The 26,657-nt window shown below is 47.4% G+C and overlaps 1 protein-coding gene across 8 annotated transcripts in view; it reads left to right on the top strand.

Annotated features, from left to right (window-relative positions):
• Positions 1-25,796, top strand: part of SERTAD2 (SERTA domain containing 2) — an 82,683-nt gene extending 56,887 nt beyond the window's left edge. For 4 of the 8 annotated variants that reach the window (XM_061461463.1, XM_061461462.1, XM_061461461.1 and 1 more), the window contains 2 exons: positions 2,635-3,489; positions 20,314-25,796. In XM_061461463.1, coding sequence (XP_061317447.1) covers positions 20,318-21,262 — 945 coding nt within the window. In that variant the 5' untranslated portion in view covers positions 2,635-3,489; positions 20,314-20,317 and the 3' untranslated portion in view covers positions 21,263-25,796. Of the gene's footprint in view, positions 1-2,634; positions 3,490-3,521; positions 3,837-13,937; positions 14,105-20,313 lie in introns of those variants that run through there. The other 4 variants (XM_061461466.1, XM_061461464.1, XR_009744678.1 and 1 more) reach the window with 3 other exon arrangements.
• Positions 25,797-26,657: the final 861 nt, after the last annotated feature.

The following is a 26,657-nucleotide window of genomic DNA, read 5'->3' as shown; positions in this document are numbered from 1 at the left end:
AAGGATACAATTAGAAACGTAGGAAGCAGTTCACTGCCTCTTTACTCGAAAAACATGAGGGATGTCAATGTTCCAGCACACCAAATGTTGCTACTCTTTCCTAATTAGTACACGTGTTGATAGGCAGAGATTACCTAAAAGTCCAGAGTAGCTCTGATAAACTGCCCTATGAAGTCTGGTGCTTGTTTCCCCCCTCCCAGTCTTTCCAATCTTTGTTATTTCATTTGTTTAACACAGAAGGGTTTGGGATGATGTACAGGAGACATGGCCTTAATCAGGCAAGCTTTGACTATCCTAGCTCACAGACAAGGCTGTGCTTAGATTGTGCCTGTGGCCCATATCAGGTCCGTACCAGTGTAGAAAAATGCAGTCAGGCTCCTTCTCTTTCAGTGTGTGGCCTTCACGGGCGAGGGTCTGTGTCAAGGCTATGACTGCAAAATTACATCTGTGCTACTGCTCATCAGGAAGCACCATTCCAAATGGGATGCCTTTTGGGTAGCTCCTCCTCGCAGACATGCAGACTTTTTCCCCTCTCCTGCAGGCTCTTGCCTCTGCCAACACACTTCCTCGTACAGCGTTTCGTGGCTCGGTTGCAGGCTGTTTCTCTGTGCTTACTAACATGTTTGGGCAAACTGTGTTTGGGCCTTGCAGACACCTTCTGGTCAGATCACTCCGGAGCTGCAGAACGGAGTTTCGAGGCCAGCAAGGTCTCGTTAAATCGGGTAGGAGGCAATCTGAGGAGCAGTCAGTGGTAGGATTATTCACCTTGCATAGCTCAACCTCACCCCGCCACGATGGAGCCTCTGCTGCGTGCGAGACAGAGGAAGGAGCTCTACTCGTATTGATCGGTATTGTGACCTGTGCTCAGCTGAGAGTGCTTCAGAGTGTGGATGCAGGTTGTACTAGTTGTGTTCGCAGGAATAATCCCAGTTACAGCGTGACTATAAACTCCTGCCAAGAAAGGCCCAGGGGAGTTACAGTAGGAAACAGAAGGGGCGGTGAGTTTTCTCTTATGCTCGTGTAAAATTGGAGCAACCGAACAAAGTCAGAAGCATTTAAAACAGACGATGCAGGCTCAGGCCTTTTACTGCTGAGTGTAACATGGCAAGATCAGGGCCTTGGATATTAGACTGGAGCCCAGCTGCTTATTTAGCAAATGCTTGTGGTTGTGCCTATGGTGCCGGTGATAGTGTGCACACACCCAGGCACTGGGACTGCAAACCTGCTGCGGACTTTGAGCTCCAGAAGGTTCATCTGGGTGCATCCATAGAGCGGTTACGCAAGGCCAGATCCTGCTGTGTTACAAATCTGGTGTGAAGCAGGGCAGAATGTGGCCCTGAAATTCAATTGATCCAGCATGCAGAAAGAAAAACCTCTGCCAAAAACCGTAGAATGGTTTGAGTTGGAAGCGGACCTTAAAGCTCATCCAGTTCCAACCCCCTGCCATGGGCAGTGACACCTTCCACTAGAGCAGGCTGCTCCAAGCCTCATCCAGCCTAGCCTTGAGCACTGCCAGGGATGGGGTAGCCACAGCTTCTCTGGGTACCCTGTGCCAGGGCCTCACCACCCTCACGGGGTCTGATGTCTAACCTAAACCTCTTTCAGTTTAGAGCCATTCCTTCTCCTCCTATCACTAAACATGTACAGGTATTACAAATACTCTGGGTGGCTTTTGAGTAGGCTGAAGCCCACTGAACAGGCACCACTCAGGCCTGAAACAAAAGGAATCTTTTCCTTCTATTTAGTCATTTTTAGTATGACTTGTAATTTCAAGATGTTTGTTTCCTTGAGTAGAAGGACCGCGTTTCAGAGCCTTGCTGCTGGAAAGAATCCAGCTGGGGGAAATTCTGGTTTTAATTTTTGCCAGCTCTGGAGCAATTCGTAAGTCACTCGTCAAAAGGCAGTAAATGGTTCGTGAATTGTTTTGCAGATCTGGTTCTGGGCTCCCTCTTTACTGCAGGCAAAGGGAGGCTGAGAGTGTTTGGATCTCCTCAAAGGAATGGCTGAGCAGAAGTGGAAGGGAAAGGGGTGCCCAGGCCTCCAGAAGTGGCGAAGTCAAAGGGTGGTTTTTAGATGTGATGCCCTTTCCTCCCACTGCAGTGACTTCAGCAGAATATTACCTGAAATACCAGTCTTGGTGTTTAAAACTCAACTAGATGGGGTCTTTTCAATTGTAATTTTAAGAATCCATAAAATCATCCCTTTATCTCTTTCTGTTTTGGCAGATTCACCAGTTTGGTTTTTTTTCCCCCGTTGTGGATTTTTGAGAGATACAATTTCCAGGTTAAGGAAATCTTCCCTTCCTTTTCCTTTACAGTTTTCTAGCTGAAAATGGAACTTAATTTCGAACAAGACCATCAGCTTGATTGATCGCGAATCGTTACAGGCCATTTTGAGCATAATACCTAAACGAGTCGTGATATTAATGACTAATAATCGCCTTTATGTTAGGTCTTAAAGCTTTATTGTCCCGAAATACAACCGGTTTAGTGGGACATCAAAGGCTGGTAATGATCCGAGATGCCTTTGGGGCTGCAGCCAAAACTGGAAGGTGTTCACATCGTCGCCTGAGATTACAGCCCCCTTCCAAACACAATCATCGGAGGTAACTTAAAATAATCATCTTCTTTCCAGACAGCGCCTGGTGCCGAGCTCTCACTCCCTCCCCCCAAGTCTTCGTGCTCTCCAGCATCTCCGTTTGGCCTCATTTTTGTGCTTCGGTGGTGCCTGCACAGCCCAAATTAGCACCGAGGATCCCGCGGAGGGGGGCGCCGCCTCCCTCGGCTCCCAGGTGAGCTCCCGGGGCGGGGGGCGGCAGGCAGCGCCCCGGCTTTCCTGCATCCCTCCCCGCTCCGCTTGGCCCGACCGGGAGATGGCTGGGGAAGGGGGGCTATGACCGGTCCGACCCGGGGGGGAGGGCAGCGCGGCGGGGTCCTGGTCGGGGATCGCAGGGATACTTGTCATATTTGCGGTCGGGGCGCGCTGGCACCCGCCTTTGTGCCGGGCCAGCGCTCCCAGGGAACCCCCGCGGTCGGGGCACGGGTGGGCAGCGCAGGGAGCCGGGAGCAGAAGGAGGAGCAGCAGCAGCGGGGGATGCGGGGGGAGGAAGGCCGGGGCCGAGGCGGGGCTTTAACGCGGGCCGGAGGGCGAGGAGCTCGCCGGAGCCGCCCCTGTCGTCAGTGCTGGCGGCAAGTGCTGGGAGCTGGGGCTGGTGCCTCCTCCCTCTCCTCCTCCTCCTCCATTGTATAATGCTGCGTGATCGCAGCCGCCGGGGGAGAGCGGAGGCTTAAATCCTCACGCCGCCTGCGCCTGCCTCCTCCTCCTTTTCCTCCTTCTTCTCCTCCTCCTCCTCCTCGTTCTCCTCCGCATCCCACCCGGCCCCTCCCCGGAGCGGCGCGGCGAGGGAGCGACATATGGAGCTGCTCTAGGGCGAGAGTTTGCGACCTCCCCTCCCCTCCATGCGTTAGTTCTCAGGTGGAGCTGCATGTGGTGAGTAGAGCTGGGGGGCGGCAAGGGGGGAGCGGGGGGCCGTGACCCCCACCTCGGCTTTGCGAGTCATCGGGGCTGGTTTTATCTCTACCTTTAAATTCGTACCCGGGCGGGCGTCCTCCCCCTCTCCTCCGTGCTGAGATGAGCAGAGGAGGGAGAGTTGATCCTTAAAATACTACATCCCCCTTCCTCCTCCCGCCGCCGATGTGCGGGGATCCCGGGGCTGGAGCAGGTGCGTGCGTGGAGTTGGAATATACTTTTAATCGGGGCTGCTGTGCCGGCCCCGGTAGTGCTGGGAGGTTGTGCTCCGAAGAGCCGTGCTACACCTGACTCGAAGCCTTACCCCGGTAAGTGAACGTGTGCGCCTCGGAGCCAGGCGGCTGCAGCCGTGCCTCCGTTTACCCAGGCAAGAGCAGCGGGGGCTTCGGGCTACCCTTAAAAGTGCGTGCTGTGGGGCCGGGAGGGCTAAAAGGGCTTGGGGGAGGCTGCGACTCCGCCGGAGCGAAGCTGACATATGGCCCCGCTGGCCGGACCCTTCCAGGGTTGGTGTTGGGGCGGCAGCAGGGCAGGAATTAGCGTGGCTGTGCCCTCCTCCTTGGGAGCAGCGCCAAAACGGAGAAACAGGCGTTTGGGGTGCATTTAGAAGCAGTGCCCCCGTTTATTGGGATTGCCTTCAGGATGGGGGAATACTTGGAAAAGGTCCTTTTGCGGTGCTGCTTTCATTTAGAGCGTTTGCTGCTTTATTCGTGTCAGTGTGTCAGGATCCGGGAATGTACGTTCTGTTTAAGCGTGGAAAGAGCGAGTGCGGTTACCTGCTGTCATTCCTTGCGTTTTGTGAGGCACAGCTGGGAAACCCGGGGCCACTTGCGTTGAAAATCTCGGGAGGGGTTTGCATGCTGTCCCCCTGGGACCCTTTGGTGGCTGATTTACAGCTACGGGTCAGCTGCCCGTGTAAAAGAAAGCGAATCTGCCCAATTCACCTCCATCGGGGGGGGGGGGGGGGGGGGCTTAGCCCCTTCACCCCAACTTCAGCGCAGCACACCAAAGCGGTTGCATGTGTCAGTCTGTGTCCAGACAAGCCAAAAGCTCCCGGGATCAGGAAAAGTCCAGGCAGTTTGAGCTAGTGCCCGGTGAAGTCAGCGGGGTGGCTCTCGCTGCCGTCAGTGGGTGCTGGATCTGGCCACCGGAGAACACGCTATTGCTCGAACAATGGTGGTAGAGGGCTTGGCTGCCCCCTAACAACAGTTTTATGCTCGTGTCTCTCGAATGGAATAAACAGTTCTGTTTGTGCGAGTTGAAATTACACTTCCCACCTCTTTATTCCGATTTCTTTTGGGGTATTCAGCTGCACAAATGAAGGTGCCTGTGTCTTACGGGCTTCTCGCAGGGTACAAAATTGACTGAGGCACCTCATTTTCCACCTAAGTGCACGGGAAGCTTTCACGTGGTAAAAAGAACTGTAGGAATTAACTGTGCTTTCTTAAAAGTTGCCGCTGCTTGTGCTTAAATTGCTGTAGAAATGAAGCAGTCGATTAAGCAGGGTAAACTGAAAGTAGCCCTTTCGGCTTGAAGTTAAAAGGCATACGTTTTTTACATAATAAGATGGTATCTTTGGAATCTGATTTACCATAATGAGCTAGTGGTGGTGGTAGTAGGAGATGGGAGGAGGATTAGCCGTTTGTGCTGCCAGACAGGTATCCCAGAATGTGTCCTAGGGAATCCTTCCATTGTCCAGGCAAGTATTGCAGCATCTAACGTAACAGCTATGGCTCTTCCTCCTTTCGTGACTGATCCTACTTCCATTTAAGTTGGTAGCAAAAACCACCCACTCCTTTCCTGCAGGAACTGGATTGGACTGCTAACGAATGAAGCTAGACTTTGTGCATGTTAAGACGCTGCTTTGATTTTCCTGTCAAGCTGATTTCTTATTCTCTGAAGCCGGTTAAAAACAAACAGAAAGAAACTTGCTAGCCGTAGGTACTTCAGGTTTTGTCTGTAGGAGAAGCAGTCTTAAAAGAGCATTAAATGTGTCTGTAGGTGCTGATTTATAAAGGATTGTAATTGTATTCCTTTATACACCTGTTCATTTTAATGGGAAAGATGAAATAAGGAGTTTCTCTGTTTTGGTGGAAATAATAATGTAAATAATCCAAGCACTCAAATTGTCTGCCTGAGAGGCATTGAGGAATTTGAAATAATGTCCTAGTATCAAGGAAAACATCAAATTTCATAGTCTTGTATTTTTTTCCTAGCTTCCATGAAGTACAACAGATCTTATGCAATATCTGTTTTGAAGGGGATTTTGCCATCATTTACAGAAGCTGCTTTTATTTTTCCAATAAATAATTCATAGGGAAAAAGAATTTTTTTAGGAACTCTGACTTCTTTTTTCGCACTGATGTAAAACATTCTTGGCACAGTTTGTCTCCAGCAGTGCTAACACTAGACAGGTGATCCAAAATACTTGTGACTATTTTTGCTTTTATGTAACATCTTAAAGTGTAATCTGTCAAGGGGAATGCAGTACTTTGAAAGTGTAAGTAGTTTTCTGCTGATCTACTTTTATAAGGGCTGGGTAGCAGGAGAGGCGCTGTCTTTTTACTCTGCTTTATATGTGTAACCATTTCACGAAGAGAGAGCTCCAGTTGCAACAGTTCCTTGTAACAGGCACCCAAATCAGTGCCAGAAAAGGCAACTCTCAGTTACCAAGTCCAAAGATCAGGACTGTTCCAAAGGAGAGAGCAAGGTCCAGCTTAAATGCAAGCAGGTTGGCAGTAAGCACAGATCTTGAGCGTAGATGAATCTCCTGCTAATTAATGGTTTGTAGAAAATGGAATTTGCCAATCTCAGAACAGCACTCATTTGCTTCAGGGGGATATAATTGCATGTTTTGTGCCATTGGTTGCATTTCTAAATTCGATCAGTCAGGGCAACTGTGCTGTCAGGAATAAGTACCTGTTTTCTGTAAATGGAGAGAGGACCCGACCCCCCCCCCCCCCCAGCATGTGTGTGTTCTTTAATTCTTCTCTAAACAAAGTCTTATTTTTTGTGTTTGCTGTAGTGGAGGCTTCAGGTTTGCTCAGCATTACCAGTGCAAACACTATAACAAAAAAATAAGATAACAATGCTGACTGTTCACCACAAGTGGGGAAAGAGAGCTCTGTAAATGCAGTGCTCACTTTGCTGCTGGATGAGCTGAAGTCAAGCAAAACAGAATCCAGAAACGTGTGGCAGAGGTTTTGTGGAAGCAACGGGCCTGTGTGTGTGCTGTGGCTGTAAAGCATCCATCACAGCAGGGTCCCTACCCTCAGTCTTGGTTGGGGCTGCATGGTAATGAAATGGTGTGTCATTGTGTAGAATAGAAACTGCACAGCGACCTTTGCTGCACTGATGGCTCCTGATGAACGTGTGAGATGCTTGGTGTCATTGCGAAGTGGCCAGGAGGAGCTGTGAAGAAGCACTAAACCCACAGTTGGGAGATTCCTCCTGCACAGAGGGGAATTCCTGAGTGGGGAAGAGCTGATCTGAGGGGCATTTCCAGGGGAGAGTTGGGGCAGTCTGCAGGGGCATTGGGTAGCTGGTAGTACAGCCCATCGGCCTTCAGAAGCAGCTTGACTTCGTGATGAGGAGTAAGATGGCTTGAAAGGACTGGAGGAGCTGTCACCTCACCGAACAGCAAGTTTTTACTTTTCACGTGTCCCTTCTTTGAGGGCGGAGACTCTGCAAGCTCAAGTGGGACAGCAGCCACCACCACCACATCAGATTGAGTGTGGATTCAGGCTGCTGCAGTGATATTAAAACCATGCTCAGAGTCCTGTGTTAGGCAAGCTCGGACCATTATCCTTCCAAATATGGGGCTGGGTTCAGTATGCTGCCTGGTACGTAAAACTATAGGTGTTGCTGTATAAAATCTGAAGTTCCCAACCTATATACATGATCAGTGTTTTGAGGAGCAGGGGGCTTAAAGAGGAATTTCTTGTTAATATTGCTCTGTAATTGAATTTTAAGTGGTATTGAATGACACGAGTCTCAAGTCTGTGTAATTATTAGCAGGCAAAGCCTGTTTACTTTGTTTTCACACCAGTAAGATGTGTTGGATTTCATCCGACAGCTTCTTTTTCTAGTGAAGCTCAAATAATTGTATTCTTAATAAGGCAGAATACAAAGACTGAAGTGCAAATGTGGATTGTTTCCTTTTAATGTTATTTTTAAAACTGGGCAGTATATGGGAGTAGCAGAAGAAAGAAGTTCCCTTTTCAAAGGAACCCAGAGGTGGTGGAAAGATCTAAACTCGCCCTCAAACTTGCTTGGATGATCTGTGACAAATTAGGCTGTTTTCTTGATCCTAGATTTTTCCATCCCACTGGAAAACCCTTGTGCTGTGTGGGCCATGCTCACCTCTAATGGAAACGTGACAGTTATCAGCTGTTTTCATACAGTTTCTTATAGCAGCCCGTAACATTACTCTTTAAAAATCTCCTGTCATGCCAGGCAGTAAGGTTGAGTGAACTGCGCTATAGAAAGAACCACCCATGATTGGAGGTAAACTATGCGGATATATGTTGGGGTGGAGGTTGAAAGGAGCGTGGAGGGCATATTTGAAGCAGACTGCAACTGCTACAGCAGGTCTGACTAGTTTGAGATGCCTAAAGGCAGCTTTGTCTTAACTTCAGGTAGCTGCAAAATGAAGTTTTAAAACCTAATGCAGGAATACATCATCATCTTCCGGTGCCTCCACAAACTCTTTACTTCTCATGTGTTTTTACAGGCACCATTTCCCCCTTGGAAGAAGCATTTAATGGATACATGTACACGTGCACGCATATCATTTGCATAGGTTTTAAATACAGATTTCATCAAGATAGGAGGCTGGCGTTCATGCGCAAACCACAGGTCTTTTTCTCTTTAAACAGTGGTAACATTTTGCTTTCTTACTGCTCTGTGTGTGTGCATGTGAGAGAGAAGCCACTCTATTTAAGCTTTTTTTGGCATAGAATGATTTGTGGCTGGTTGTTCTTGTGCCTTCACCCATCCCTGTGTAGGAGGAGTGACTTACACTTTATTACTCTCTGCTGTGGTCAAAGGGATTTTGAGCAGGGTACTCTGCTGGCTGTCCCAGGGGTACAATAACCTGCTTAGGTTACCCTTCTGTGATCCAGCTCACTCTCTCCCTTAGCCTCCTACTCCATCTGTTTGGCAGAATTGGCTCTTCTAAACAACCCTTCCCCTTTCCTCCTCTAACTAAAGTATTCCACAAATAACTTGCGAATGAGTAGAAGAGAGAATATTTTCTGTGTGTGTAATGTGCAGTGTAAAGCTTCCTGTTGCTGCTGTGCTTCCCCTCTCTGGCAGTGGAACATACATGATACATATGTGCTCTGAGGCGGGTCTTTTCTTAATTGTGGGGAAAATCAGTGTAATACTACCTTGGGTGAGCTGAATGGGTTGTGCCTGACTGAATATGAAACGAAGTTTAGGACATTTAGTTTCAGTTTCCTGATCTCTTCCCCTCTGTATTTTCCGCTTTCAATTTCCAAAGACTTAGTTTGTGGCTAAGCTTGTTCGTTAATTGACCTGTATAAAGCCTCCTTTGAAATACAGATTTAATACATATGCTGTTAAAAAAATGCTATTTAAAAGGGTGTCCCCGTATAAGTTTAAAAGATTTATTTGAGCATGTTTAAATTGCTACACATGAAAGTTAGGCTGATCCCATGGTGGCTGTTTTTTCTAGGGTATCGCTTTGGTATAGTAGTTTTTATTGTGAAATCAAGCAGGTGCCATGAAAAACTGGACCACTTTCATCTCTTAACTTGTAGCTGTTGCAGGTTGAGAATGGCTCAAGGCTGGCCAAAATTCCCTTTATCAGTTTTCAGAAGGCTCCTTCGCAGGACGTGGAAAACAGGCGCTTGTTGAAATACAGCATGAGCTGGACTGAAGGGGCCAGCAGTTACCATCTTGTCCAACATCACTTAACACCGTCTTAGCAAACTTCCTTGTCAAACTTTAACTGCTTTTTTTTGTGTGTGTGTTTTGTTTTCAGTGGGTGCTTTCTCACAGAATATACTTCTTTTCAGGGCTGCCTTCACTTCATTTAAGCAAAAACAGTGAAAACAACTCATATGCTGTATAAGTTGCATTCTAAATATGCCAGGGAAACACCTTCCTTTTCTCTACGTTTAACTCTCAGTGGTGAGAAACTGGTTAGCAAATAAAATCTGCAGCCCAGAAGCTAAAATGACTTGTCATTGCTGGGATGTGTGCTGCGTTTTGCAGTATACATTGCTTTATAGAGGTGGTTTTTTCCTTGCCTCTTCTTCCCCCTGCCTTTCGTTGCTTTTCAGTTTGACTGTGATAATTTATTCAGCACTGTTTTCAGAGCAATAACCTACTTTTTGGGAAACCATTCAATTCTTTCCACAGTAGCATGGGCATTTCCCCCCCCCCCCCCATGTGTTTGTTAAGGGTCTGTGACAAAGGGGAAAAACAAGGTATCTTTGGGGAAAAGATACACTTGAAAACAAGGACTCAATCCAGGTAATTAGACGTACGTGGAAGAAACTCTTATTAAACACAAAGGGGTCTCATCTCTCTTGGACACATGCACAAGTCTCATTAACCTTTGTAGGAATTACACACATCCAAGGAAGATGGGCCTACAATACTCAGTCTCTCCATCCACTAAAAATACCAGCTATACAGTGACATGCATGTGCCAATAGAGATGTCTTGTACAATACAACACACAGTGTTGCTGTAATCTATTGTTCAGGGCGACGGTGCAGGGGAGGAGGGGTGCGTAGCCGGTGTTGCTATTTCATCATTCTCCCTTAGAGTCTGACCAGTAGCATCTTGTCATTACAGGCGTGTAATTTTAGCAGTGAAAAGGGAGCGTGTGTTTGCTAGCCTGTGTCACTTACTGGTGGCTGTGTGGCTCTTTCACATTGTTCTGAATTTAATTTACAAGTAAGGTGCCTCTTTAAAAAGAGCGCTTTTGCTGTGCTTGTGCCTGCTGGCTCTGCAGTGGGAAGCAATGGAAGGCGGGCAGCCCTTGGCTGAATTGGGCCCTGGAGCGGTACACAGTTGTCTTAATTGCTGCTGCGCCACTGCTTGAAGAGATTATGGCTCTGATTCTTCCAGCATGGAGCTGTGTGCACCGGCTCTGGCGTGGCTCCTTGCCTGCTGGTGGGAAGACCTCATTGTGCTGTGATCCTGCTTCCGGGACCAGCATCTCCTGCTCCTGTGCAAGGAGGCTCAGAGTGCTGGACTTGGGGAAAGAAACCATGATATGGAGCAGGGGGAGCTTCCTGGCTGATCCAGGGAGGCTTGTGCATAGAAGCCCTCACATATTTTTCGGGTGACAACAAGCAGAGTCTGCTGAATAATCGGCTAATCATGTAGTAAAGTCAGAGGACCTGGCCTAGTGCTGTGTCTGGTTTTCTTTGCTGCAGCTTTGATTTCCTACTACCAATGCCCAGGTGTGTAATGCAGCTCCCGGTCCTTGAGCTTTTGATGCTGGCAGCGGAGTTGCTTAGCCTGTGTGTACACAGCACAGGACAATTTTATCCATGCTCATCAGGCTGCCACGTGGAGACCCAAACTTCACAGCTCATTTGGGTGGTTCTCTGAAGAACCTCACAGAGTATCAGCCAGGCTGTTGTGGTGACACGGGCACTGCTGGTGCATGCAGTCATCCTGGGCAAGGCTACAAAGGGGATTGGGCACAAAGTTGACACAAGGAGAGGGCAGCTTTGCCATCCTCCCAAAAATCTCTCCTCCTCCCAATGACTAGCCCTAACAAAACAGCTCCTGGGAGTGGGAAGGAGGAATCCTGCACCCCAGTCTGACTCAAAGCAGGTACTGCTGCAGTTGGTGGTCAACAGGACTGCATCTGCACCAGGCCTGTGAAGGGCTGAGGTGGCATTGGCAGCTGTGGGCTTGTTTCATAAAGCTTCCAGTTAAGGAAAAGACCAAAAAGGATAGGCTGGGGTCTTGTTTGCATCTGGTGGCTGCTATCATAAAGATGCTGATGAGAAGTCCTGTCTGAAGCAGGACATGCGAGAATGACATTTTGACTGTGTGAGACCTTTGAAAGAGAAAGGTCTGGGCAATCCAAGCCTGTTCTTTTCTTCCAGTAAAGACAACTGCCTTCCTGTACGTGAATAAACCCCGTTTTGAATAAATGTTTTCTAGCCCAGGTACATTACAAAGCTACATCCCCCCTCGCTTTGTACAGAAAATACGTTGTCAAGAGTTGCTCAGAGCTTTTGCTCCTCAGCCTCACGGCTGGTTTGCAGCGTGCTTCGCTAGCCTTCCACGCACAGGACCTGTGCCGTCTTGTTCGCCTTCTCATTCTGCCAGGGTAGTCTTTAATGGTTTAACAAGCTAACAAGTGCTCGTCTGATTTAAACTTGCATTATGTTCTGCTACCCTGATAGAATTCCTAATATTATAAACACCCTTAATAACACAGCTATAATCTGGAAAACCTGCTCTCCTTTTTCCAAACAATTACTTAATGAGGCAGTAATTTATTCTAAGCTATATTTATTGGAGCCCATTCCAGCTTTATCAGACATACTCTGTTTGGTGTGTGCAGTTAGTCAAAAACATTAAAATTGCTCCACTTCTTCCAAGGGAACGTGTTACATTTAGCAAACTGACAGCATTAGAAGCTGTTTCCAATTTAATAGAAGCATATGTTTCCTGCAAGACTTAACACACTGCAGAGTCGGAGATTGCCTTAGACTGTGGCTTTGCCTTTTTTTTAGTGCGGTAAAAGGGAGCTGGAAACCGAAGGCAGAAGTGGAGTTTGTAGTTGTGTTTTGGGGTTGTTTTGCTGGCTTGTGTTGTGCAGGGAAGCCTTCTGCAGGGCTTGTGCAGGCCATGAGTTGAAGGAACTATCAAGAAAGTGCAGTGGGCGGCGCAGGCAGCGCTCTCGCTCGGAACGCAGTTTCTGATCATTAACAAACAGCCAGCGCTTGCTTTGCCCTCTGGGCCTCAAATAGTACAGTATGCAACAAGGGAGAGCAGGCAAGGCACGAGGATGGAAACAGTAGGATCAGATTACAGTTTCAAAATATCGCTGGAACACGTTGGCTGGCGTTACACTATTGACTGGCTTTATAATTGCATTGCTTATTTGCTACCGGAGGCTTCACCTTACTGCCTCATTAACATGGACACTCCTTCGGGGACTTGGGGATTCCAGGCTTCGAGCACCAAAGTCAACCCCTATGAGAGCTGCGTGACTTTAGATGCTCCTCAGATAAGAGTCTGAGCTTCCTCTGGTGTGTCCTGCTTGCCAGGAGGTTTCCTTGCACAGTCCCTAACTAATTCCTGCTTAGACTGGCCTCTGAAAGTCACCCACTTATGGTTTCCCTCCTTTGGTTTTTAACTCAAGGCTAGAAAAGACCTAGATCACTGAGCTTGCTGATTGCTCTCCCCCAGTCTTCACTTGTGAGTGCCTAAAGGCTGCTTTCTGTAGGGAGAGGGATGCTGCCTTTCTTGCTAAATGCAGCAGCGGGGTGCTGAGCAGTGTTGCTTGCCTCTCTGCTTCTTCTGGAAGAGCCAAGGTCCACCCGTCCACCACAGGAGATGGGAAGAGTTAGGTCCCTATAAAGTACATGTGAGAAATTCCTGCCACTTACAGTTACTGCTGCCACCAGCAGCCTTGCAGTGAAGGCTTGCGAACATAAAAACAATTCCCTGTACTCTCTGGAAGCACAGAGCTACCCAGGAGGCCAATTTTTTGATAGAGCTGTAAAGGAGACTTTTGTAAGTGCTTATTAAACCTCACTCGGTTAGAAAAAAAAGAAAGAAAAAAGGCAGCCAGAATGAATATAAAATGTAAGTGTTGGGGTAAAACAAACCTTGTAAATGGGGAATGTCTGAGCACCCCATCATAACTCCATTCCTCTTGTTTAGGATTGGGGGTGTTGTTTTCTAACTCATGTGTGACACGAGACCCAGTTCTTACCAGGCAGCGGTTGCCAGGAGTCGTCTCCAGCCAGGCAATATGGACGTGTTGCATTTGAATAAGTCAAATCTGCATCAGATCCTGAGGAGCAGCCTTGGAAAAAGAAGCGAGAGGGGAAAAAAAGCAGGCAGCAAACCCCACAGCACCCGTCAGCGTGCGCACGGCGAGCCAGCTGCAGCACAGTAAACGTAGCCGTGCGTTGCTGCGCGGTACACGCTGTACTGGCTCCCAGGGATGCTGCCGAGCCAGGATTTAAAGACCCCAGTGTCAACAGAGGAAATCTTCAGGGAGCGGGGATTTTCATCACGCTGTGGCTGTCGCCTCCCAAAGTCCACACTGCTGATTGCTTCCAGCCCTGCAGTTAGAGCTCGGCACCTGGGCTGTTCAGCTTTCCTTGTGCTAGGCGAGGCTGGGAGAGGGTGCCAGATTTATCCTGGCGTTCCCCTCCACTGCTTCTCTTCCTTTCCAGTGTTGAATGGGAGGAGGATGCCTGTGCTCTCGGAGGGCAGGCCAGCTCCCAGCTGCCAGGGCAGGTTTGCTCTGCTTTGCCAGGATCCTACAGGCCAAGGAGCATCATGCTGAGGTGGGTGAGCCCGTGGTCCTGCTCTAAGGGGGTCTTCCTGAGATGCCAGCCGCTCTGCCATGGCCTTGGGGATGTGGAAACAGGCACAGGGAGAGAGAGGCTTGCCTCCCTAGCTCTAGGGGACATACTTTGAAGTCATGGGGCTGGTTACAAGTGCAGGTGGTCCCTTAGGCTGGATCTGGCAGCACTAAAATGCCCCATTGCAGCCCAGCCTACCTCTGCTAGCTAAAAGGATCTAGCCCTCGTTCTTGCAGGTTGAACCCAGTTGCCATAAAAGGCCTTTTAATTTTGGTCCTGCAGCTATCTATGCCAAATCCTGATCCTGCTGAAGTCAGTAACAGAACACTCATTGACTATGGCTGGGCCAGGGTACAGCTAGTGCAACCCTCAAGGATGAGGAGTGAGGGGTGGAAGAGAGGAAAATAATACTTGATGTGCCAGGAGTGACACAGTGCATGATTTACTGGATAGAGACTCTACAAAACCCTGATGTGAGGTTCATTTGTACCTGAGGTTTGGGAAACTTTGTTTTGGGAATGAAATGTGCAAGTTCAGTACTTTCTTTGTGGTTCAGGAGGCTTTTAGGGGGGCTTTTGTGTTTCATTTTTTCTGTGCACGTGTGTGAAGCAGTATTTTACTTAAATTCCATCAAGTCATGTCTGTGTCCTCTGTTCCCCCACTTCAATTTTAATTACCCAAGATTTCAGAAAGTAACTGATCCTGATTTAAACTCCATTTCTCACACAGGCCCACGCTGTTCACATCTGTCAGCATTGGGCTGTCATGGGGGCAGTAGTGACCTGTGGACTCTGAGGCTTGATGCTTTTACCTTTTTGAGCAATGTGGTGTTCATTCTAAAAGTGAACCTCACTGTACTGCTGTTCATCCTCTAGACCAGGTGATATGACTTACTAAAAACCCTTTTCTGCTGCTGTGCCTCTTGGTGTTCAGTTCCTCTGAGCAGGGAAGGACTGCTGGGTTGTGGAATTGAGTTCCAAGAAAAGCCCTCAGTCTTGAGAGACTAACTAAACTATGAAAAGCCTTTGAGAATTTACATTAAAGGGTATTTTTATTATTGGTAAGATAACCAAGTCACTTTTACCGTTCATTTTTACACACCTAGTGCTTCCCTATGGCAATCTCCCGATTATTAAAGACTTCGGAAATAGTCCAGCAGAGACAAGGTATAATGTCCTAAGTACAACTGATAAATACATTACTTGTCTCACAATGCGTTGTGTACCTCTGTCTTCTGGAGAGCGAAGGATTCATCACTGAGTGGGTTCAGAGACATAGTCAGGCATTGCACAAGCTTTGCTGTGTTTAATCGAGGATGGGTGACTCCAGAGAACCACCCGCTCCAGGCTGATTATCTCTTCTGTTGAGCCCCAGCTGTATTTTTTTCCCTAGCTCTGTCTGAAGAGGATGCAGAGCCAATAACAGGCAGCTAAATGACATACAAATATATATTAACTTTTGTTTTTCAATTAAGAAAAGCCAACTCCCAGACAATGCTAGGGTTTTGCTGGCTCTGAGGCGCGTGCAATCACCCTAAATGGGCAAAAAAGCAAGTTGAAGCTTTCGCAGCAACAGTGGTTCAGCTTCTGGGTCTGGGTCTGCCAGACCTGGAGCCAACTGGTGGGTAATATTGGGAAGATCTCCAAGCAACTCCCCCTACCCCAGTCCCTGGATAAATGCAGTTTTTCCATTGCCTTTCATCAGCTTTCTGGTTCCACATAACTCAGTAACATTGAAAACTAGCTTGCATACCAAAACCCTGCAACACCCTTTATTAAAACAACAACAAAGTGACATCCCATCTCAACTCTTAATGCTTGGCCCCAAAATGATGCTTGCTGGCAGACAGATGGAAATATAGCAGAAATACATCTGGCTGGGACTGCTGCTCAGCCAAAATGGATGCCTGGAAGACCCTCTATGGACATGACCGTCTGTCACTGCCTGTCCAGTCTTGTGTTTGGTGGATTGTTGTTGGCCAACTGTCCCATTATGGCCATGAGACTTGGTAGGCCAACTCTTGTCTTCTGCCACTTGGGAGGGTGTGGGTCTGTCTCCTTTTGTACTGATCTTTGGCCAGCCTGATCTGTTAAGTTTTGTGTTTTCCTTTTCCCAGCAGGAACTTCAGCTGAAAAGGCTAGGAGCAAAGTTTGAGATGAGCTAGACCTGAGCTAGATCAAATGCTGGCATGGTACATCCTGACTTTGTAACGTTACTCAGTATCTTAAGATCTTAAGAAGTACAACACTGATTTCTTAAATGTATGCATGAAGCTGCTGATTGAAGGAGAAAATATGTTTGAACTGTAAAGAACAAACAGGCAACGTCTTAAGCTCTGGTGGTCAGAAGCTATATAATTCCTTTATGGAAACCCAGAGAAAGGCTTGCAAGCCTGAAAGCATGTGTGTTTTTACCAGGTCTATCAGTTGGGCTAAAAGATACCGCCTGCTTGCTAGAATGAATAAAGTGATTTATGGAAACTGGAGGAAAATGTTTTCACAATTCCCCTTTGCATGCTGGAGGGAATAAAATGAAACTTTATAAAGCTGAGAGTCTGGTCATACTCATTTGAGTCCCCTCTGTGGGGGAATAAAACCCCTTTGCTTAGGCTGGCATCCTGCTTTGCTCCTTTAATGGTTAGACCCGCTTCAGAGAGTGTTACTGGGGAAAAGGAAACTGAAAGCTGTGCTGAAAAGCTAGTAGGTGACATTGGGAGTTGCCTGATCTATTTTATCTTTTGAAAGGATAAGCCCTGAACCAAGCTATGTGAAGACTGAGTAAGATGTGGAAGCTTCATAGTCATACATACAGGAAACCTTGACTCATTTGTAAGCTTCCTGGAAAATGACGTAGTGAGAGGCTGTCGTGTTTACTAATGATGATCCCATAGCTCTGACTGATCAGCTTAAACAGCATCTTAACTACCAGCCCCTCAATCTTTGATGCAAGTGGATTCAGTTGGGTTCATCCAGAATGCTTGCTGATGAATAATAATAACAACTGATAATAATAGCTAATAGCTGAGCCCAGGGAGCTGAGCGTGGCCACCCAGACGGTCTGTTTCCTTTATTGGGGGGAAAAAGGTTTGCTTTGTGCAGTGAATATTTTTATACATTCCTGGCAGAGCCTGACAAACTTTGAAGCTCTGATAGTCCCCAAGCAATTCAAAAATGTCTCCTTTAAATAGAGCACTGTGGAAAGAGCATTGCTATGTCTTTAGGACAGAGTCTGCCTTCTTTCAGGGGGAAGAGGTAGCAAGAAGGGACAGAAAGCTCCTAGCTCTCCTCCTCCCCATTGCTGGACTTGGGCAAGGGTGTCAATTCTTGGTAGCCTGGTGCTCCCTTCCTTGCTCTGTCTGAAGTGATAGGGTGCATGTCCATCTTGAACAGCAACCCCCCCCCTTGCACCCCAGACCCATATGCACAGCTCTGGAGTAGTCCATGGAAGTCACACTAGGGAGCAGAGAAAAACCAGGCTTCAGCAGCAGTGAGAGGTTTTGTTCACCCGAGATTCCAGGCGCGGGGATTGCTGGTAGCTGGCCAAGGAGCTTGGATGACAGCCTACCTGTTCCTCAGCTCGCTCAGCTTGTTCTCTCCCCCCTGCCTTTCCTTCTTTAATTGCATAATATGTTAGAAAATGATCTGGATTTGGGACTTATTTTAGACCAGAAGAGGCTCACTTCACCCAGTCTCATTTTGGATTGAACAGCCAGCAAATGCTTTCTGAAGCCCTTTTTTTTCTGCATTGAGACCCTGACTTATTTTGCCCCTTTCTCCTGCTTCTCAAGGGCTCTTTGCTTTTAATATGTTTGTCACCCATTCCTGGGGAGGTTTGCAAGTCCTTAGCTGCTTTGCCTGTCTGCAGAACCAGTCTGTAATGATTGAGTTGGTGTTATGCCTGCCTGGTGCAGATCGGTTTAGAGGAATTGGGACTTGTACTCAAATAAGGAAGGCAAATTTTGTCTCCTGAATGATAGCTAGGCAATAACTAGGTAATAAAGCTCATACGAGAGGAGTCAGATTTGGGGTTAAAAATCTATTTGGCTGTTGCAACTTCTCTCTGGGTATCTGGGGCTGGAAAGCAACTTCCATTTTATTTCCTTCTTCAAAACGAGACAGAAATCTTCGTGCTATTGTGTTAGCGTTTTGTTAAATGGAGGGAGAGATGCAGGGATGAACAGGGAGCTGTCTGGAATGCCAGTGAAAGGGCAGCTGGGTTAACGTTCCAGCTCCTCACTGCTCTATCTGGGAAAATAAGGAAAGCTGAATGTTTGCCCTAAGACATGGAAGCAGGCGGAGCCAGGGTGCTGCCCTGCAATCCTACCCCTGTCTGTGCAGGACTTTTCCTTGGCTGATCTGATGTAGCCTATGGGATGGGCAAGTGAAGTGTGGTAACGGCCTCTGCTCCTTCTAGTTTGATTTAGATGCAATAAAACAGCTTCATTGGGAAACTGGCCCATGAAGATGGGGGGGGGGGGGGAGAGTTGGAGGCAACTTGCCATCTCACCAGCACTGAAGGAAGTCCCTGTCCCAAGGCCTGTGCTGTTTCACCTATGTGATTGCGGCTATTTCACCAAACCAAACCATGGCTACTTACTGGAGATGGGTGGTGGTGTGGGGCAGAGGGCTTCTGTCCCTAACACCTTCCTTTTCAGGTGTAGAATGTTAGGTTGTGCCTCTGTCACGGCGCAGCAATTGCTGCATTCATCGGTGTTTGGGGGGATCTTCATGTCACAAAAATAACGGTGACAAAATGAGGCTGCTGTGTAGAGGAGCGTTTCCAGGCGCCCGGAAGCATCCTGGAAGAGACGGCACCAGGGATTGAACTGCCCTACTTACTCTTAGCTCAGCAATTATTTATGATACGGGGGCAAGTTTGGTAAAATTCCCATTGTTTCCCTCTTCAAAATCTGCCATCTGAGCAGGAGAAAAGCGCACACATTTATGCTGATTTTTGTTCCTTAAAAAGCCCTCCACCATTCTTTTGTTCTCAAATGAAACCTGACATGGATGTAGCCCTGAGTGAGAAACACTTTGATGGGGGGAAGGAAAGACAAATGGTGCATCCAGAGTGATGCTTCCTTGCTCTGGTGCAAAAGCTATTTTGTCTGTGGCTAGCAAGCTCCCGAGAGTCTTGCCAGAGGAAGCAAAGGCTGCTGGCATTGCCTTAGCCAGGCAGAAGCTGAGGTTTTCAAACACCATCATGTGAAAACGCTTCCCATACCCAGAAGAGCAGGGGGTGAGAACACAGCCCTCTGTCAGAGCTGCCATTGCTTCATGTGCAAGTGAGGATGCAGCGGCATCACCCTAGTGCAAGGGGCCGGCAGGTCCACACTCCCATATGGATTCACAATGTGGGACCAGGGGTGCTCCTGGAGTCTGGTCCAGGGGGATGCTCAGAGCTTCAGGAGATGCCAAAATCGTTTGAAGCTTTCTGAGGCAGATGCACCTGTCCTCAAACTGGTACCCAGGCACTGTCAGGATTGAAGGCCCTGGTTGCAGCAGGAGAGAGTAGTGTGGAGAATGGTCTTGGGGATTAAGACTGAAAAACCTGATGGATCATCATCTTCATCTGTAATTTATCTGATTCTGAGTGTACCAACTGCATTTTCTGCTTTAGTAGTTAAGTCCTTAGGCAATCAGTTAAATAATCCCACAAGGTCTCATAGGCATATAGCTTGGTGTGCTGAAAGGTTCAATCTCCTGACTTCACCGGAGAGGTTTCTCTCAGTATATGATTGCTTGAGCCTTGCTCTCCTTCGCCCTGTCAACATGCTCTTGAATGACAAGGGAAATGCATTGCAAGAACTTTGGTCTATTAGGTTTGTGTTCCTAAGCATAGTACTGCATCAGTCAGGAAATCTAAAGGAATGTTCTATATACCATCTGTAGCTTGTGCACCAGTGTGCAGATACTTGGGGATCATACGTTTAACATATTCGAGAGGGAAATTTGCTGCCAAGAGTGCAAGGGTTTGAGTTTTATAGATGCTGTTTGAGTTCCTGCTTGTAATTTACCAGTGTAGCGGTGCTGAAACGTGGTGGACCAGAGCACTGTGTTAAGGTGTCCGCTGTGCTTATGTGGACTGATTTCCACTTGTTAGGGGTAAGTAAGGCAGAGACAGAGTGGTCAATCTGTCCATACTGCTTGTGCAAGGGAGTAGTTGGATTGGGATAGTGACTTGGGCAGGAAGAACAGGCTTCAGGCTTTGCTGGCTTCATCAGTCTTTACTCTTTTCCTTTCAGATATATGTTGGGGAAAGGAGGAAAGCGGAAGTTTGACGAGCATGAAGATGGGTTGGAAGGCAAAGTGGTGTCTCCTACTGACGGTCCCTCTAAGGTGTCTTACACCTTACAGCGTCAGACTATCTTCAACATTTCCCTTATGAAACTTTATAACCACAGGCCATTAACTGAGCCAAGCTTGCAAAAGACAGTTTTAATTAACAACATGTTGAGGCGAATCCAGGAAGAACTCAAACAAGAAGGCAGCTTAAGGCCCGTGTTCGTGACCGCTTCGCAGCCTGCCGACCCTCTCAGCGACAACTTCCGTGAGGCGCAGCCGGCGTTCAGCCACCTCGCCTCCCAGCCCCTTCTCCCCACTGACTTCGTAAGCACTATGCCCCTGGAGTCCTGCCTCACCCCAGCCTCTTTGCTCGAGGACGACACGTTTTGCACTTCCCCGACTGTCCAGCCCGATGGTCCCACAAAACCACCACCTCCTGCTCTCCAACCAGTAAAGGACAGCTTCTCCTCAGCCTTGGACGAAATCGAGGAGCTTTGTCCAGCACCTACCTCCGCAGAGGCAGTAGCAGCCCAAACAGCAGCCGATGACTCTAAAGACCACCCCAGTGAGTCCAGTGTCCAAAAGCCAGAGGGCCTCCCGGAGAGCAGAACGGCTGAATCCAAACTCATGGACTCCCTTCCTGGCAACTTTGAGATAACAGCTTCCACAGGGTTCCTCACGGACTTGACCCTGGATGATATCCTGTTCGCTGACATTGATACGTCCATGTATGATTTTGACCCCTGCACATCTGCCACGGGGGCTGCCTCAAAAATGGCTCCTGTCTCAGCAGATGAGCTCCTAAAAACACTCGCTCCGTACAGCAGTCAACCAGTAACTCCAAATCAGCCTTTCAAAATGGACCTCACGGAACTGGATCACATCATGGAGGTGCTCGTTGGGTCTTAAAGCATAGAAATATAGCAAATTTTTTTTTTTGTTGTTGTTTTAATTATTTTAAGTACCAATATATACACTCGGTAGTATTTCCATAGTCCCACCCCCAATTCACAGCACTGTGCATGCGTCCTTGCTTGCCTTTTTGGAAGAGAAAAGGATCACACTAGTTTTTGCTTCAAGCAGAGTTGGAGTGCCTTCATCCATGTCTGACCACTTCTAATGTATTTTTGTTAAAGTGGTTCCTCAAGGAAGACCGAATATCCTGGGATAGGGAAGAATATCTATTGTAGACAATGGTATGTTACTACAAAAAAAAAAGATAAAAAAATGGGAAAAAAACTATGTCAAAGCTAAGCACAAGGATTATGTTGGGGAAAGCTGTAAATTGCATGTGCATATTTGTCTATTTTTTCTATAAGTTTTATTGCAAGAGGTAAAGAAAATTTTATTATTTAGATAATCTCAATACCATTTTAGCCCTGTCTAGGTTGACTTAGCAATTCAGCCTTTTGGAGGCATTAACCTGCTCCTCTTTAAGTGTTGCATTTACATGGCTGTTTAGAAACTGCTGCCCAAATTTATTTTATATTTTTGTACAGATTCTGCAGTTTATGATATTGTTTTTTCTAAAAAACAAATGCTGTTTATACACACAAAAAAAATAGCTATTTTGATAGGATTTGCTCACATAGTTCCTGCATAATTCAGATGTACAAGAACCACTTGTACTTTTATACAGAGTTGTAATGTTTTATATGTGTATGGTGCAAAGAGAAAATTGGATCAAATAAGCCTGCAGTCGGTTTCCCTGAATGCAAACAAACAAAAAAGTGCTTTAAGAAAGGGCTGGGAGCTGCTTCTGTCGGAGTTTCACAAGTGTTTGCTCCCTGCTGTACCCACTGCGCACTACTGTGATTCCTGAAACTCAGAGCCATGTCCTTTTCCAACACATATGTGAAGCAGTTGGCAGGAAACAGTTGTGGAACTTCACCCGGAGAGGTCCTGAGCGCCACCACCGCGGCTCCAGCCTCCCCGCTTCGGTGTCCCCTTGCCGGGGCATCCAGTCCATCCCGCGTGACGTGGAGCGCCTTAACACAGCGGCGGATCAGCACTTCCTCACCCGAAGGTGTGGATGGAATTCCTCACTCCTGGGAATGAATGGTTTTGAGGGGGAACGTGCCCATTGCCCACCGAGAGCCAGCTCTCAACCTTCGTGACCGACGGGCGAATGAGCGGAGCGGGCAGAAGACTGGCGTTGGCAGCATCCACTCGCCCTATCTTGGAGCATTTCTCCTTCCCTCTCCCCACCTCACTGTGCTAAGTGCTGAAAAAGGCAACTTCAGTATTACTGCAGTGAAGCTCATCTCTTAACCTGCACTGGATGGACTTGCTTCAATATCCATTGCTGTTGAAACTGGAGCCAGTCGTGTTGCATCACTTGGCATCTCGCGTAGGGTTGGTTTCTTGTATCAACTGTGTTACCTGCTTTACACTTTATAGACCTGTTTTACAACGAATATACAGACACAGCTTTCTATGCATGGTCCCGTTCCCCCTAACACCTGAGAAGTCTTCTCATTACTGCACCAATAGCATTTTTTAAGTTCATTGTGGTGTACATTTAATTTAAAGACCTACGTTTGCAATGTATCATGCCTATTGCTGAAGTTGCTATGGCATTTTAGTTTTTCAATGGTACTTTAGCTGTTGAGTGCCGGTTACAACCTGTATTGTTGACATGCCTATGGCTTCTTTAGGAATAACTTTTATATTTATTTAAGAAATTTTAAATTATGTTTTACGTCATTTGGCAATATTCAGTCCATTCTGCTCCCTTCTTGTCATGGATGAAATTGGGTCTCGCCTGCCTTGTGAGGAGGCGGCTTTTTATAAATTGGCACTTTAAACCAGGCCATATGTATTTATTAGTCTGTAGATAGATAGATGTAACTTAGATGTGCGCACAGACACAGTGAGAGAGCAAGTACGGTTTGCAATGAAGGAACTCCTAATGGAAATGCGTCATCTACAAGTACAAAACGTGCTTCTGGCTCCTAGTTCATCTGCCAGGGTGAGATGTGGGGCTGTGGGAAATAACTAAGGGGGTGGGTTTGCTTTCTTCTTTTTCCCAAGCTGAACTCAGTGGAGCAATGGATTTGAAGTAGTTTCCTTACATAGACTTAAAAAAGAAAGTAAGCTATTGTTTCAGCCAGAAAACCATTGACCAAGTGTAGCTTTAGGGACCATCAGAAATGCGGGGTGGGAGGTGGGGGGGGCGGTTCCATCTCACACACCGCAGCCCCTGTAGGAAAACAAATGGCCCTGTTGGATTCTGCACCTCCTGGAGCTGGAGTAACTGGGAAAACATGGGCAGTGCTGTCAGTGCTACCACGTTTCCCATGGTAACTTGGTAAGTGCTTGCCTTACCATGGTTAAAAACTGATCTGCAGTGTGCTGGAGCTGCCTGGTGGTTTTGGGATTCCTTATGCATTTAAACAAATATCATATGCCAGGCAAAAGTTGACATCAGTCCCATTTTGGAGAGCTGTGCTGTCAAGTGGGGTTAGTTGGTTTTTGTATCCAGAGGACAGGAGCCAATCTCTGAATCCTCTCTTCCACACAGAAGATAATGTCTGTGTATCCTTGGTGCTGAAGCACATGTCCTGTAGCAGAATTCTTAGGGGAATCCCATAGGATATAAGCTATGGGACTGGGCAAGAGGTTAGCAAGGTAGTGCATGCTACAGCGGGAAAGGCTCAGCTGTGGTTTTGTCCCCATGCAGTCACTTACTGTCTCTAGTGTGGCCTTTGCCATGGTCCTAACAGCAGAACAGCAGCCACGTGTGGAGTTTCTCCACAGCAGGGATGGACATTGACATTAATGTGCAATGAAGTGACAAGATGGGAGCAGAATAAAAGAGCTTTGGATTTGAAGTGATTTTTTTTCATAAATTATTTATTCCTTTTTTTTTTCCTTCTGTAAATATATTTATTTTATTGTGAAGCTAACAACATCTGGATTGTAACATGTACAGAATGTATGGTAGGAATGTATCCTCTTGTAGGAATGTAAATCTCTATGGAAGAGGGTGTGGGAGCCAGATTCAGAGAACATGAATTGAGTTCCAGTCAGGTTGCGTATGGTTCAATGCTAGTATTTTTGTAACTCCCCCCACTCTTTCTAATATGGGTCTGGTTGTTTGAAATATGCAAAAAAAAAGGTATGGATGAGGGACAGTTTTAGGTTCAAAATTCATCCTAATCAGGCTCCTACCCTGTCCACGCTGGCGGTGTCCACAAGCAGGAGGCAGGAGCTAACGCATCATCCCCGTCGTGCTGGCCTGGCTGATGTTTGACAAAGGGGAATCTCTTTCTGTCACTCACGGGAAGCCCAGCTGAAGTCCCCGGGGCTGGAGAACATCACAGGATGGCCCCTTTCAGCCCTGGAAGGGGTGACAGAGCCGCGACCACCTCATTGCCAGAAGGCGAGGCCAGGCACGAAGCCAGGACCGCGCTGTGCACGTGCGGCAGAGGGTTCAAGCGACCTGCGCTGCCCCGTGAGTCCGACCAGCCCGTCCTTGGACACCGCAAGACCACGCAGCCCCGTATGCAAAGGAAGGGGAACGTCCCTCTTCAAGAGACCGTCTTTGAGCAGCGTCATAGAGAACTGCACCCACCAGTGGCGCCTTCCTTGCGGGCAGCGGGGAAAGCATCGCGGTAAAGCCGCCGTCTGAAGCAATCACTGCGAGAGTAAATCTGGACCTTGTGAAAGGTAATTTGGTTTTTCCTCGGTGCTGCGTGGCGACAGCCTGGGTTGTTTTAAACCAGTGTTTGAACCCCGAAGTTTGTGCTTTTATCACCATTAAATTGAGTAAATCGCGATGGGTCCTGTCTGACAAACGGTTTAATTCACTCCAGCACATTGTGAGCTTCTTGTTCTTGTTACAGGGTTTCTTTCGGTTTGGTTTTGGTTTGGTTTTCTCCCCCCATCAGGTTTCAGGATCCTGCTTCTGTGCAAGTTGCTTTCAGTGCTTCTGTTAATGAATGAGACTGAACAGTTTTCAAGAAATTAGTTCCTTTTAAGCACTTTTTCTTTTCTTTATTATTTCTTTCCCCCCTGAAAACTAAGCAAGTTCTGGAGCCTCTTGAGACACACCAATTGCAGATAAAATCCCAACCTCAACTCCTATCTAGTTCGGAGCGTTACCTGTACGAGCGCCTGGAAGGGCCAGGATTCTGGATAAAGTGTAAATAGTGTGACATGTTCAGTGCATGGATTTTTGAACAGGGCTTGTTATTGTCAAAAAAAGAGAAAAATATATAAAAAAAAAAGAAAAAAGGCTGTATTTCCCCTTCCCCTCCCACAGACCTTAGAGCTGTGCCTTTTCTATGCAATATTACAGACATATACATCTGAAACCAGATTACTGTATTCACATGTAGGTATGGGCTGTAATCAAAAAAAAACAATTGGACAAATGTACATGGAAATGAGCAGTCTTACTTTTGTAGTTTTATATTATACAATAAACAATTAAAATAAACTCTGGCTTTGATTTGTTCCGCAAACAAAAGGGGATGGAAAGGGGGAGACAGAGCCCATGGGCCTCATCCACCACGGGGTGTCTGTGGGAGTTGGCAGGGTAATCCCAGATTGGTTTGTGTGGGAAGGAACCTTAAATCTCATCCAGTTCCAAGCCCCCACCACAGGCAGGGACACCTTCCACTAGAGCAGGTTGCTTCAAGCCCCGTCCAACCTGGCCTTGAACACTGCCAGGGATGGGGCAGCCACAGCTTCTCTGGGCACCCTGTGCCAGGGCCTCAGCACCCTCACAGTAAAGAGCTTCTGCCTCATGTCTGATGTAGATCTCCCCTCTGTCAGTTCAGAGCCATTCCCCCTTCTCCTATTGCCTGTAAAGAGTCAGGAGCACACAAGGGATGGACAGCCTGCTCTCTGTCACCCCCTCCCTCACCTTATACAACAGGTCACCTTGTGTGAGGCCTGTTCCTCACATTGAGGTGCCCTCAGTGACCATGTCCTGCCACCCTTCATGGATAATGTGTGCCAAGGGTGCTCAGCCCTGATGCAGTACAATCTGCGGCTCTGATTGTGTGTTACTAGGGTGCTGCTTAGTTAGCTGAGAGCAGAACCTATCCACTTCTAATACATATAATGCACTAGGCCTTTAGGGCATTAAATCCCAGCAGGAAACATCTGATACCTTAATCCATTGCTTCATTTATCAGTGCCCTATTATTTCCCCTTTATCCCCCTCCCAGGTGACTGCTGTTTGCTTTCAGGGCCAGTCAGGAGGGAGATCTCACCCCATCTTTGGCTCCAGCCTTTTGTGGCCATAGCTCATAGAATGGTTAAGGTTGGAAAGGACCTTAAGATATCTAGGTCA

Source organism: Pezoporus flaviventris, unplaced genomic scaffold, assembly GCF_033815535.1.
Source record: "Pezoporus flaviventris isolate CSIRO_AGI_PZ_B2104156 unplaced genomic scaffold, CSIRO_AGI_Pfla_v1 ptg000031l, whole genome shotgun sequence".
Lineage (NCBI taxonomy): Eukaryota > Metazoa > Chordata > Aves > Psittaciformes > Psittacidae > Pezoporus > Pezoporus flaviventris.
Note: the sequence above shows the minus strand (reverse complement) of the source record. Positions and strands in the feature narration are given on the sequence as shown.